General features: G+C 34.3%; 2 protein-coding genes across 4 annotated transcripts in view; one reads left to right on the top strand and one right to left on the bottom strand.

Moving 5' to 3' along the window:
- LOC143245306 (uncharacterized) overlaps positions 1–15,870 on the bottom strand; it is a 355,844-nt gene that overhangs the window by 235,550 nt on the left and 104,424 nt on the right. The gene's annotated exons all lie outside the window — the stretch shown is intronic.
- LOC143245305 (uncharacterized) overlaps positions 1–15,870 on the top strand; it is a 62,366-nt gene that overhangs the window by 2,764 nt on the left and 43,732 nt on the right. The window contains exon 2 of the mRNA XM_076491495.1: positions 253–900. Within this exon, the coding sequence (XP_076347610.1) occupies positions 253–900 (648 nt within the window). The remainder of the gene's footprint in view (positions 1–252; positions 901–15,870) is intronic.

Genomic DNA, 15,870 nt, shown 5'->3' on the forward strand with positions numbered 1-15,870 from the left:
AAAACTAATATTTAACATCTAACACCGCCCTCTACATTCCGACACTCAGTTACACAACCCCTTCCGAACATGTGGTCAGCTTCCGATCAGTTACCTCTTTCTTTCTTTATGAACCTGACGATGACCGAAGAAGAGCGAACAACGTTTCGTAAAATATTTTCTCTATCCAAACTAGCCAAAGTTTTTCATATATATTTCTCTAAAAGTGGGTTTTCTCGACATCATTGACTTATCTTGTTTTTAACGTTCTAGGGAGTGCTGGTGAAGGATTCAGATGATTGTATTAAACGATGGGATATGGTTGCTATGGAGCGTTATATGTGTGATCGTGCAGATGAAAATTTAGCTTTAGGACTTCTGTCGTCTGACCAGGTTAGAACAATGCGCCGTAAACCGGAGCCCCTGCCGCCAGAGTGCAGTGATAACAGTATCACAGAATGTGAAGAAAGTCCTGAATGTGAAAGTAGTCCATCGTGGGCATCGGACAGTATGGGAAACACACCATCCTACAGCAGTTCCGGACTTGCCTTTGAATTTAAACAAAAATGTTTGGTGAGTCCTGAAGGCAGTCAAGTTAATGACGAAAATGTAGAAGGTCACAGAGGTCATCTTTTGGCGGGAAGAAAATTGCGAATTTCTGGTAGTCTCAGCACTGACCAACTGTCCAGTTACAGTGAGCGTGAGCCTAGCATGGATTTCCACCACGACTGGTCAAGAGAAATCCGTGACAAAAATCATAAATTATGGTACGGTAACAACAAACCGCTAGAGGGTGCCACTGGATCTATACCCTCATCCAAATCTACCGGAGGAAAAATCTCTCGATTGTTACGCAGAACCCACAGTGCCAGCTGTTCAAAAGAATCTATTGCCTATTCTTTGTTGCCACGAGAGAAACTGGTATGTATGTTTCTATGTATGTATGTGTTTCATTCTTCAAATCCTTATTTAATGGAACAAAGATGAAATCTCCCGTGAGGTTTTCAACTATATATCAGCACTCTTTCTTGACAAGAATGTCTCAGGGCTTATAACGCTAAAAATCGCGTCTTGATACCAGCTTACTTTGTTGTTTTGCGTTTAGCAACAGCAGAAAAACACATTTTCTTGTTTAAACACAACACATTGTAAGAAAGTTAAAGAGCTTATCCATTAAATAGTGGCTATTGTTGAGGGCTCACCGTGTGTGGTATGTTATTCTTAACGTGAAACTGTTGTATTTGTGTGAATTGATGACGGCTCACCATGTGTGAGAGGTGATTTTAAACCGTCAATTTGATGTATATGGGTGTATTGTTGAAGGCTTACAATGTGTGAGAGGTGATTGTAAACCGTCAGTTTGATGTATATGGGTGTATTGTTGAAGGCTTACAATGTGTGAGAGGTGATTTTAAACCGTCAATTTGATGTATATGGGTGTATTGTTGAAGGCTTACAATGTGTGAGAGGTGATTTTAAACCGTCAGTTTGATGTATATGGGTGTATTGTTGAAAGCTTACAATGTGTGAGAGGTGATTTTAAACCGTCAATTTGATGTATATGGGTGTATTGTTGAAGGCTTACAATGTGTGAGAGGTGATTTTAAACCGTCAATTTGATGTATATGGGTTATTGTTGAAGGCTTACAATGTGTGAGAGGTGATTTTAAACCGTCAATTTGATGTATATGGGTGTATTGTTGAAGGCTTACAATGTGTGAGAGGTGATTTTAAACCGTCAATTTGATGTATATGGGTGTATTGTTGAAAGCTTACAATGTGTGAGAGATGATTTTAAACCGTCAATTTGATGTATATGGGTGTATTGTTGAAGGCTTACAATGTGTGAAAGGTGATTTTAAACCGTCAATTTGATGTATATGGGTGTATTGTTGAAGGCTTACAAAGTGTGAGAGGTGATTTTAAACCGTCAATTTGATGTATATGGGTGTATTGTTGAAAGCTTACAATGTGTGAGAGGTGATTTTAAACCGTCAATTTGATGTATATGGGTGTATTGTTGAAGGCTTACAATGTGTGAGAGGTGATTTTAAACCGTCAATTTGATGTATATGGGTTATTGTTGAAGGCTTACAATGTGTGAGAGGTGATTTTAAACCGTCAATTTGATGTATATGGGTGTATTGTTGAAGGCTTACAATGTGTGAGAGGTGATTTTAAACCGTCAATTTGATGTATATGGGTGTATTGTTGAAAGCTTACAATGTGTGAGAGATGATTTTAAACCGTCAATTTGATGTATATGGGTGTATTGTTGAAGGCTTACAATGTGTGAAAGGTGATTTTAAACCGTCAATTTGATGTATATGGGTGTATTGTTGAAGGCTTACAAAGTGTGAGAGGTGATTTTAAACCGTCAATTTGATGTATATGGGTGTATTGTTGAAAGCTTACAATGTGTGAGAGGTGATTTTAAACCGTCAATTTGATGTATATGGGTGTATTGTTGAAAGCTTACAATGTGTGAGAGGTGATTTTAAACCGTCAATTTGATGTATATGGGTGTATTGTTGAAAGCTTACAATGTGTGAGAGGTGATTTTAAACCGTCAATTTGATGTATATGGGTGTATTGTTGAAAGCTTACAATGTGTGAGAGGTGATTTTAAACCGTCAATTTGATGTATATGGGTGTATTGTTGAAGGCTTACAATGTGTGAGAGGTGATTTTAAACCGTCAATTTGATGTATATGGGTGTATTGTTGAAAGCTTACAATGTGTGAGATGTGACTTTAAACCGTCAATTTGATGTATATGGGTGTATTGTTGAAGGCTTACAATGTGTGAGAGGTGATTTTAAACCGTCAATTTGATGTATATGGGTGTATTGTTGAAGGCTTACAATGTGTGAGAGGTGATTTTAAACCGTCAATTTGATGTATATGGGTGTATTGTTGAAAGCTTACAATGTGTGAGAGGTGATTTTAAACCGTCAATTTGATGTATATGGGTGTATTGTTGAAAGCTTACAATGTGTGAGAGGTGATTTTAAACCGTCAATTTGATGTATATGGGTGTATTGTTGAAAGCTTACAATGTGTGAGAGGTGATTTTAAACCGTCAATTTGATGTATATGGGTGTATTGTTGAAAAGCTTACAATGTGTGAGAGGTGATTTTAAACCGTCAATTTGATGTATATGGGTTATTGTTGAAGGCTTACAATGTGTGAGAGGTGATTTTAAACCGTCAATTTGATGTATATGGGTGTATTGTTGAAGGCTTACAATGTGTGAGAGGTGATTTTAAACCATCAATTTGATGTATATGGGTGTATTGTTGAAGGCTTACAATGTGTGAGAGGTGATTTTAAACCATCAATTTGATGTATATGGGTGTATTGTTGAAGGCTTACAATGTGTGAGAGGATATTTTTAAAACAGAACTATATGTGTGTATATTTTTGGCAAATGGCTTTAGTATATCCCGTTTTATTCCTACATGACAAAGTAATATTTAACAACCTGAGACACTATCTTTAGCAGAGATAACACTAGCTCTAATTTTAATGCTAAAACTCTTTTATTTTGATTAGTTTCGAAGTTTGTTTATTAAGTAACTTGATGTATTGGCACTGGTCACAACCATGTATACGTTTTACAGGCAGTCAGTACAGCTGCAAGTAAAAGTTGGTCTCAAACTTGGTGTTTTCTCAAACGTGCCATACCTAAACACGTGTATCTTTACACTGTCTTTATTTTGATCTGTTACAACAACCATCAAACGATATTCCATAGGTTTTGGAATTGGTTAATTCTACAGTGATCATTAACAATATTGGTTAATTCTACAGTAATCATAACAATATTGGTTCATTCTACAGTAATCATAACAGTATTGATTAATTCTACAATAATCATAACAGTATTGGGTAATTCTACAGTAATCATTAACAGTATTGGGTAATTCTACAGTAATCATAACAGTATTGGGTAATTCTACAGTAATCCTAACAGTATTGGTTAATTCTACAGTAATCATAATAGTATTGGTTAATTCTACAGTAATCATAACAGTATTGGTTAATTCTACAGTAATCATAACAATATTGGTTCATTCTACAGTAATCATAACAATATTGGTTCATTCTACAGTAATCATAACAGTATTGGTTAATTATACAGTAATCATAACAGAATTGGTTAATTCTACAGTAATCATAACAGTATTGGTTAATTCTACAGTAATCATAACAATATTGGTTCATTCTACAGTAATCATAACAGTATTGGTTAATTCTACAGTAATCATAACAGTATTGGTTAATTCTACAGTAATCATAACAATATTGGTTCATTCTACAGTAATCATAACAGTATTGGGTAATTCTACAGTAATCATAATAGTATTGGTTAATTCTACAGTAATCATAACAGTATTGGTTAATTCTACAGTAATCATAACAACATTGGTTCATTCTACAGTAATCATAACAGTATTGGATAATTCTACAGTAATCATAACAGTATTGGTTAATTCTACAGTAATCATAACAGTATTGGTTAATTCTACAGTAATCATAACAGTATTAGGTAATTCTACAGTAATCATAACAGTATTGGTTAATTCTACAGTAATCATAATAGTATTGGTTAATTCTACAGTAATCATAACAGTATTGGTTAATTCTACAGTAATCATAACAATATTGGTTCATTCTACAGTAATCATTAAAAGTATTGGGTAATTCTACAGTAATCATAACAGTATTGGGTAATTCTACAGTAATCATAACAGTATTGGTTAATTCTACAGTAATCATAATAGTATTGGTTAATTCTACAGTAATCATAACAGTATTGGTTAATTCTACAGTAATCATAATAATATTGGTTCATTCTACAGTAATCATAACAGTATTGGGTAATTCTACAGTAATCATAACAGTATTGGTTAATTCTACAGTAATCATAATAGTATTGGTTAATTCTACAGTAATCATAACAATATTGGTTCATTCTACAGTAATCATAACAATATTGGTTAATTCTACAGTAATCATAACAATATTGGTTAATTCTACAGTAATCATTGACAGTATTGGTTAATTCTACAGTAATCTTTAACAATATTGGTTAATTCTACAGTAATCATAACAATATTGGTTAATTCTACAGTAATCATTGACAGTATTGGTTAATTCTACAGTTATCATTGACAGTATTGGTTAATTCTACAGTAATCATAACAGTATTGGTTAATTCTACAGTAATCATTAACAGTATTGGTTAATTCTACAGTAATCATAACAGTATTGGTTAATTCTACAGTAATCGTAACAATATTGGTTCATTCTACAGTAATCATAACAGTATTGCTTAATTCTGCAGCAATCATAACAATATTGGTTAATTCTACAGTAATAATTGACAGTATTGGTTAATTCTACAGTAATCATAACAATATTGGTTAATTCTACAGTAATCATTGACAGTATTGGTTCATTCTACAGTAATCATAACAATATTGGTTAATTCTACAGTGATCATTAACAATATTAATTAATTCTACAGTAATCATAACAGTATTGGTTAATTCTACAGTAATCATGACAGTATTGGTTAATTCTACAGTAATCATAACAATATTGGTTAATTCTACAGTAATCATTAACAGTATTGGTTCATTCTACAGTAATCATAACAATATTGGTTAATTCTACAGTGATCATTAACAATATTAATTAATTCTACAGTAATCATAACAGTATTGGGTGATTCTACAGTAATCATAACAGTACTGGATAATTCTACAGTAATCATAACAGTATTGGTTAATTCTACAGTGATCATTAACAATATTGATTAATTCTACAGTAATCATAACAGTATTGGTTAATTCTACAGTAATCATAACAGTATTGGTTAATTCTACAGTAATCATAACAATATTGGTTAATTCTACAGTAATCATTAACAGTATTGGTTCATTCTACAGTAATCATAACAATATTGGTTAATTCTACAGTAATCATAACAATATTGGTTAATTCTACAGCAATCATTAACAATATTGATTAATTCTACAGTAATCATAACAGTATTGGTTAATTCTACAGTAATCATAACAATATTGGTTCATTCTACAGTAATCATAACAATATTGGTTAATTCTACAGTAATCATAACAGTATTGGTTAATTCTACAGTAATCATAACAATATTGGTTAATTCTACAGTAATCATTGACAGTATTGGTTAATTCTGCAGTAATCATACAATATTGGTTAATTCTACAGTAATCATTGACAGTATTGGTTAATTCTACAGTAATCATAACAATATTGGTTAATTCTACAGTAATCATTGACAGTATTGGTTAATTCTGCAGTAATCATAACAATATTGGTTAATTCTACAGTAATCATTGACAGTATTGGTTAATTCTACAGTAATCATAACAATATTGGTTAATTCTACAGTAATCATTGACAGTATTGGTTAATTCTACAGTAATCTTTAACAATATTGGTTAATTCTACAGTAATCATAACAATATTGGTTAATTCTACAGTAATCATAACAATATTGGTTAATTTTACAGTAATCATAACAGTATTGGTTCATTCTACAGTAATCATAACAATATTGGTTAATTCTACAGTGATCATTAACAATATTAATTAATTCTACAGTAATCATAACAGTATTGGTTAATTCTACAGTAATCATAATAGTATTGGTTAATTCTACAGTAATCATAACAATATTGGTTCATTCTACAGTAATCATAACAATATTGGTTAATTCTACAGTAATCATAACAGTATTGGTTAATTCTACAGTAATCATTGACAGTATTGGTTAATTCTACAGTTATCATTGACAGTATTGGTTAATTCTACAGTAATCATAACAGTATTGGTTAATTCTACAGTAATCATTAACAGTATTGGTTAATTCTACACAATCATAACAGTATTGGTTAATTCTACAGTAATTGTAACAATATTGGTTCATTCTACAGTAATCATAACAATATTGGGTAATTCTACAGTAATCATAACAGTATTGGTTAATTCTGCAGCAATCATAACAATATTGGTTAATTCTACAGTAATCATGACAGTATTGGTTCATTCTACAGTAATCATAACAATATTGGTTAATTCTACAGTAATCATTAACAGTATTGGTTCATTCTACAGTAATCATAACAATATTGATTAATTCTACAGTAATCATAACAGTACTGGTTAATTCTACAGTAATCATTACAATATTGGTTAATTCTACAGTAATCATTAACAGTATTGGTTCATTCTTCAGTAATCATAACAATATTGATTAATTCTACAGTAATCATAACAGTATTGGTTAATTCTACAGTAATCATAACAGTATTGGTTAATTCTACAGTAATCATAACAATATTGGTTAATTCTACAGTAACCATTAACAGTATTGGCTCATTCTACAGTAATCATAACAATATTGATTAATTCTACAGTAATCATAACAGTACTGGTTAATTCTACAGTAATCATAACAATATTGGTTAATTCTACAGTAATCATTAACAGTATTGGTTAATTCTACAGTAATCTTTAACAATATTGGTTAATTCTACAGTAATCATAACAGTATTGGTTCATTCTACAGTAATCATAACAATATTGATTAATTCTACAGTAATCATAACAATATTGGTTAATTCTACAGTAATCATTAACAGTATTGGTTCATTCTACAGTAATCATAACAATATTGATTAATTCTACAGTAATCATAACAGTACTGGTTAATTCTACAGTAATCATTACAATATTGGTTAATTCTACAGTAATCATTAACAGTATTGGTTCATTCTTCAGTAATCATAACAATATTGATTAATTCTACAGTAATCATAACAGTATTGGTTAATTCTACAGTAATCATAACAGTATTGGTTAATTCTACAGTAATCATAACAATATTGGTTAATTCTACAGTAATCATAACAATATTGATTAATTCTACAGTAATCATAACAGTACTGGTTAATTCTACAGTAATCATAACAATATTGGTTAATTCTACAGTAATCATTAACAGTATTGGTTAATTCTACAGTAATCTTTAACAATATTGGTTAATTCTACAGTAATCATAACAGTATTGGTTCATTCTACAGTAATCATAACAATATTGATTAATTCTACAGTAATCATAACAATATTGGTTCATTCTACAGTAATCATTGACAGTATTGGTTAATTCTACAGTAATCATTAACAGTATTGGTTAATTCTACAGTAATCATAACAGTATTGGTTAATTCTACAGTAATCATTAACAGTATTGGTTTATTCTACAGTAATCATAACAATATTGGTTAATTCTACAGTAATCATTAACAGTAATGGTTTATTCTACAGTGATCATAACAATATTGGTTAATTCTACAGTAATCATAACAATATTGGTTAATTCTACAGTAATCATTAACAGTATTGGTTAATTCTACAGTAATCATAACAGTATTGGTTAATTCTACAGTAATCATAACAGTATTAGTTAATTCTACAGTAATCATTAACAGTATATGGTTAATTTTACAGTAATGATAACAATATTGGTTAATTTTAGAGTAATCATAACAGTTTTGGTTAATTCTACAGTAATCATTAACAATATTTGTTAATTCTACAGTAACAAATTCTCCATTTGTCTTTTAGTTTTTAAAGATGATCTCAGCACCATCATTTGTCTTTTATTTTTAAAGAGGACCTGTTCACCAACATTTGTCTTTTACTTTTTAAAGATGACCTCTGCACCAACATTTGTCTTTTACTTTTTAAAAAGGACCTCTGCACCAACATTTGTCTTTTACTTTTTAAAGAGGACCTGTTCCACAATTCTTGTCTTTTACTTTTAAAGAAGGCCTGTTCCCCAACACTTGTCTTTTATCTTTTAAAGAGAGTCTGTGCATAAAGACATGTCTTTTACTTTCAAAAAGACCTGTGCAAAAATGGCTGTATACAGCTTCGGTAATTTTTCCGTCCTTTGTCATTGTCAGCGTTAGAAGAATTGACATTTTACAGTCGTGGTATTAGATTTAGTTCGCTCGTGTGTATCTGCTCTGTGCCAACCACGGTTACCGAAACCCACTTTTTTGGCATTGTAAAACCTCAGACTTACCGCTGAGCCACTGGATGGTTGGTTCGAGTGGAATGTGTAACATCATCAAACCATTGATAGTATAAACCAGATGGATGTTGATTAGACTGTCTCACGCATGCTCCTTTGCCTATTCCATCTGGATCATTGGACTGTGATCAAATACCACGTTCCTTCTGAGTCGTTAGACTGTGACCAGATACCACGTTCCTTCTGAGTCGTTAGACTGTGACCAGATACCACGTTCCTTCTGAGTCGTTAGATTGTGACCAAATACCACGTTCCTTCTGAATCGTTAGATTGTGACCAAATACCATGTTCTTTCTGAGTCGTTAGATTGTGAACAAATACCATGTTCTTTCTGAGTCGTTAGACTGTGACCAGATACCACGTTCCTTCTGAGTCGTTAGACTGTGACCAGATACCACATTCCTTCTGAATCGTTAGATTGTGACCAAATACCATGTTCTTTCTGAGTCGTTAGATTGTGATCAAATACCATGTTTTAGCTAAACCCTTCGCAGTATCTGTTACATGCGATTTTTATTAATAACTTTCCAAGAGCTTTCGGACCTGGAATTTCTGGTAGTTAAAGCGCTCGACAAGTAATCTAAGAGTCACCGACTATGCTCATCCTTTCAGCTATGGGAGCATTATAATGTGACAATTAATCACCCTATTCTTTGGTCAAAGAGTAGCCCAACAGTTGGGCGGTGAGTGGTGTTTTCTATCTGCTTTTTATCCTGTTTATCCTCACTAAATCATGGACTGCTAGAGGAGATAGCCCTATCCTGACTTTGTACGAAATTCAAAACAAATGAAACTGTCTTTTCTTATGGTTTCTTCTTTGGTAATTTTTGGAACAAATAAAAACGTATTCGATCATCCTTAGGTTCTTAGACTAAATCAAATATAGCGTTCTGTTTACTGCTGTTTTGTCACTGACAGATCATGCGCTTCTTGTTATAATTAAACATTCGATTAGAAACATGTTTTAGTGTACAAAAACTTTGTGTTACAAATCACTTTTAGTAAATATTTATGTTTTTCGTTCATGAATTATCTCACACACAAAAAAACAGAATAAAAAACAGAGCATTATTACTGACACCCAATCCCCATTTGGAGACTATATGGGTGATGTAGATTTTTTATGCCCCTCGCTGGTACATCGGTAAGTCTACTGACTAACAACGCTAAAATTAGGGGTTCGATTACCCTTGGTGGACTCAGCAGATAGCCCTTTGTGACTTTGCTATAAGAAAATACACAGAGATTTCTTTATTTTAAAATAAAGCCTCATTGATTAATTGTTCATTAATAGCATAGAATCGAACGCTGGATCTTGGTGTTGTAAGTCCGTAAACTTACTGCTTCCCCACCAGGGAGCAGACAGCAAAAGTACCAGAAGTTTACACAATGTTATCACTCCGCTCGTTTACGACAGTTTTTGTCGAAATGAAGTAATTCGTTTTACTTATGCGATGTCAGTATTTCTCAAAATTCTCAACATAGTTTTTAATCTTTGTCTAAAATATCATTAAGTTATTGTTCATATGCAAAAGTCTCTCTATTCCGCTCGTATTAAATGAGTGTTTGATTTTGGAATTAAGCACAAAGCTACGCAAAGGGATATAAGTGCTGTATCCACCACGTGTATCGAAAGCCGGATTCTAGCGATGTGCCAGTAGGGGATCGTATTAAATGAAAGACTACCTCTGGAGGAAAGTTAATATTTTATGAAACGTTATTAAACTAATAAAATACTTCATTACTTTGTCCTCTCTCTCTCTGTTTCATTTTTTTAGTTTTTAATAAGTTTTTCTTTTAACACTTTTTTCGATTCGCGGTGTTCACAATAAAACAGTCACTTCGTGGGTAATGAAACATTATGTTTCCCTGGTACTAGACGACTACTGTTGTAAAATTTAATACCAGTTGTTAATGTGAGTCACTATAACCATCATCTACTGTGAGTTTTATTCGTCCATATAGAAAATTTCCACAAATTTTCAGATTGGCGGTTGGCAGTTTTTCTCTGTCCAGTTCCAAAGTTCCAGCCCTGCACGGCCACACGGTTAAGGCACTGGATTCGTAATCCAAGGGTATCGAGTTCAAATCCTTGTCAGACCAAACATGCTCGCCCTTTCGGCCGTGTGGGCGTTATAATGTGACGGACAATCCCACTGTTCGTTGGTAAAAGAGTAGCCCAAGAGTTGGCGGAATCTGGTGATGACTAGCTGCCTTTCCTTTAGTCTTACACTGCTAAATTAGGGACGGCTAGCACAGATAGTCCTCGTGTAGCTTCGCGCGAAATTCAAAACAAACAATCCGAAGTTCAAAGACTTTTACAGTATTAATGAGCAACATTAGTTGTGTTTTTTGTGTTATTAAAAGGTTAAGGAACAGTTTTACCAAATATTTACTGACTGTCTATTTAATTTGGTGTAACATAACTTGAAACGAACAAAAAATTAAACTTCACTATGTTTCTATTTTATAAGGCTTAACTACTGTTTACTACGCCATATTAGAGAGTTTAAGACTCGAGTCGCGATATGCCACTGAATAGTCCTTGCACTTGCAGTTGTGATGATATTATAAACGTGATAGCCAGTCCTACTATTTGATTCGGAACAAATGAGTAAGTAGTTGGTGTTAGTAAAGTGTGACCAGTAGTTCTAAACAGGAACGGCTCTGATTCAACTTGGGTTCTCTGGCCTGGTTGTTCAGCTCAGGTTCTCTGGCCTAGTTGTTCAGCTCAGGTTCTCTGGCCTGGTTGTTCAGCTCAGGTTCTCTGGTCTGGTTGTTCAGCTCAGGTTCTCTGGCTTGGTTGTTCAGCTCAGGTTCTCTGGTCTGGTTGTTCAGTTCAAGTTCTCTGGCCTGGTTGTTCAGCTCAGGTTCTCTGGCCTAGTTGTTCAGCTCAGGTTCTCTGGCCTGGTTGTTCAGCTCAGGTTCTCTGGCCTAGTTGTTCAGCTCAGGTTCTCTGGCCTGGTTGTTCAGCTCAGGTTCTCTGGTCTGGTTGTTCAGCTCAGGTTCTTTGGTCTGGTTGTTCAGCTCAGATTCTCTGGCTTGGTTGTTCAGCTCAGGTTCTCTGGTCTGGTTGTTCAGTTCAAGTTCTCTGGCCTGGTTGTTCAGCTCAGGTTCTCTGGCCTGGATGTTCAGCTCAGGTTCTCTGGCCTGGTTGTTCAGCTCAGTTTCTCTGGCCTGGTTGTTCAGCTCAGGTTCTCTGGCCTGGTTGTTCAGCTCAGGTTCTTTGGTCTGGTTGTTCAGTTCAAGTTATCTGGCCTGGTTGATCAGCTCAGGTTCTCTGGCCTGGATGTTCAGCTCAGGTTCTCTGGCCTGGTTGTTCAGCTCAGGTTCTTTAGCTCAGGTTCTCTGGCCTGTTTGTTCAGCTCAGGTTCTCTGGCCTGGTTGTTCAGCTCAGGTATTACATAAGGTATTACATAAACAGTTTCTCTGCTGTACGTGGTGTAAAAAAGTGAGACACAACTTATTTTCTCTATGAATATAAAGAATATGAATATATATAAGTGCACTCAGTAAATTGAATATCCAGGCTTGACAAAAGATAGATTTCGAACTTAATGTACCATTAAGATAAATATTTATTTTTTTCATTATTAACTCCTATGGTACTTTGTCCTCATAACTTAGTTGGATGAAATGGAAGTCTGCTTCATCTAAACTCAAAAACGTTGAAACAAATACTTTGTTCAAACTGTAAACGGACCATTACTCCTGACCACTGTAGTAACCAGTTATCATCTTCTGTTCTCGTTAAATATGGCGACAGTTTTTCGATAATTTATAGGTAAAGAGACCATAGAATTGAAAGGAACCGAGTCAAATACAAAATAATTTAAACTGACAATAGACAAGCTTCCAAATCATAAAAAGAGAATAATTTCGTTTTTCTAATCTTTATAATTTGCACATTTTTTGCACGTTAAACAGTTTCAGCCGCTAAATTGATTTGCTTGCTGTTAAGCACAAATACGCAAAATGTGCTATCTTTGCTTTGCCTGCATTTTTCAGTTATAAACCCTCAGACGTGACGCTGTGAAACTGTGTGAGGGTTGTGGGGGAGTATCTGTATAAACCCTCAGACGTGACGCTGTGCAACTGTGTGAGGGTTGTGGGGGGTATCTTTGTAAGCCCTCAGACGTGACGTTGTGCAACTGTTTGAGGGTTGTGGGGGAGTATCTTTATAAACCCTCAGACGTGACGCTGTGCAACTGTTTGAGGGTTGTGGAGGGTATCTTTATAAACCCTCAGACGTGACGCTGTGCAACTGTGTGAGGGTTGTGGGGGTATCTTTGTAAACCCTCAGACGTGACGCTGTGTGAGGGTTGTGGGGGGTATCTTTGTAAACCCTCAGGCGTGACGCTGTGCAACTGTGTGAGGGTTGTGAGGGAGTATCTTTATAAATCCTCAGACGTGACGCTGTGCAACTGTGTGAGGGTTGTGGAGGGTATCTTTATAAACCCTCAGACGTGACGCTGTGCAACCGTTTGAGGGTTGTGGGAGGGTATCTTTATAAACCCTCAGACGTGACGCTGTGCAACTGTGTGAGGGTTGTGGGGGTATCTTTGTAAATCCTCAGACGTGACGCTGTGCAACTGTTTGAGGGTTGTGGGGGAGTATCTTTGTAAACCCTCAGACGTGACGCTGTACAACTCTGTGAGGGTTGTGGAGGGTATCTTTGTGTACTGATGCTGTTCCAAGTTTCTCCTTTGATGCTTAACACAAATGGTTCTAAGAAAGTGGGAGATTTGTTTGCGTGCTCGGATTGTGAATCAGATGATTTATGGTTCGCGTCCTGTTGTATCAACACACGCTCCGCACTCTTAGACAGTGAGAAAGCAACGAGAGTGGCGGGAAAACCCGACTATCTGATCAGACAAGAGTTGACAATGGGAGTTATGGACTTGCTGACTTCGGTCTTGTTTCTAGTGGAAAGGACAAGGTGTATCGTGGGGGATTATAGGAAAATTTTGAGAAAATGTTAATGCTGAAGCTATTTTCTGCAAGAAACAATGGAAGCAAACTCACATATCAGACCAGAAGATCATTAGACTAGATTGACTACTAAACTATTCAGGTTTATTTAATTTGTGACAGGTTTAATACTTGTTTGAGTTCCACTGAATACTAACTGTAAAAATGTCAAAATTATCTATCAGAAAACAGTGTTAATTTAAAATAATCATAATTCAAGATGTCCCTAGCTGGCTTTAAGGGTCAGAACTAGACGAAAAATCTACGATGTAAAAAATTGAGGGTGACTGCAGTCTAGTCTATCAGTCCAAATCACTGACAACTATGCACAGACAGTTCTTGTGTAGCATATCATAAAATCTCACAGCGGACTTAAAACTTTAAAATCCAACATTCGATTCCCAATGGCGGACTCAGCAAATAGTCCGATGTGAATTTGCTCCTGTAACAAATAAACTTTTCAGAAAAAAAATAAATAAATAAACCTTCAAACCTAATTAATGATATAAAACAAAAGTATTACACCCGAAACTGTTAATGTTTATTTAATGGTAAATATGGAGTTTCACAGAAGACAGTACACTACAACACTTGGTAAATCAGTATGTGTTTAGTAAACCTAAAGAACAATAGTGTGTATTAGTTATACTAATTAAAGGAGACTTATTTTAATTAATTACTTTAGGTAAAGCTGTCGAATGTTGTGTTTGGTTTGATGTCTTGGCTTGGCGTTTTCTGTGCCCAGAACATTCGTTATTAGGATTATAAATCTCCCAGTTTGCCCGTGAAGAAGATAGTTTTACCTTTCGTAAGAGCTCGGGTTATAGTTTTTATTTATTTCTATCAAGCCGTATTTTTATAACATCATGAACATTGTAATTCTGTAAGTGCATTACTGACCACCAGGGGACCAAACTGTTTCAACTTTCGCTAAAACAACAGCTTTGTGAAACTATTCATGACCGACCAATCGTAATGTTTTATTTATCGACAGTACAAGGACTGTTTAACATATCAAACTTGCTTTCTTAACAAATACTGTTTTATACTGCACTATTTAAATAGATGAATATATACAGGGTGGCCAGTAAGTCCCTATCCATCCATATATCTTATGTATGCAGTGTATCTGTGTGCTGTCACCAGTATTCTTGCGCTCATGTACCCACGTACTTGTCACAATAAGCTCTTCAAGTGTAAATGGGCTTACATCGACCATATTTCTCTGAATAAAGAAACAAATTTATAACACATGCGTAACTGGATATAACATAATAACATATGGATGGGTAAAGACTTATGGGCCACCCTGTACATTTGATTACTACATATCAACCTTAACTATTTAAATTTTAATTAGCTTTAAAAATGTCATTCGTTTCTCTACTACAGCTAATGGTCTTTGCTCACTAATTCAGTTTAAGCCCTATTGTTTTCAGAATCCTGGGAATTGTTTGGTAAAGGAAACAATAGTGTATTAAATGTTAACCGGGAATTGTTTGGTAAAGGAAACAATAGTGTATTAAATGTTAAGGACATCGCTACATTAACCTCCCACGTTCCATGGAACTTTTACAATAGCAGCAAACAAAAAAAAAAACCTGTGTTATCCTTAACTTGCAAATTTATTCTTAAAAATATGTGTTTTTTATTCTAAAAGCTAGAATATTATGTAGAAATGAATGCTATATATTTTGTAATGTTTAGTTCTTGTGGAATATGTTTGTTTTGTTGTTTTCTTTTGCACACGCTATTTGTATCAGTAAATT

The sequence above is a fragment of the Tachypleus tridentatus genome, chromosome 2 (assembly GCF_004210375.1).
Source record: "Tachypleus tridentatus isolate NWPU-2018 chromosome 2, ASM421037v1, whole genome shotgun sequence".
Taxonomy (NCBI): Eukaryota; Metazoa; Arthropoda; class Merostomata; order Xiphosura; family Limulidae; genus Tachypleus; species Tachypleus tridentatus.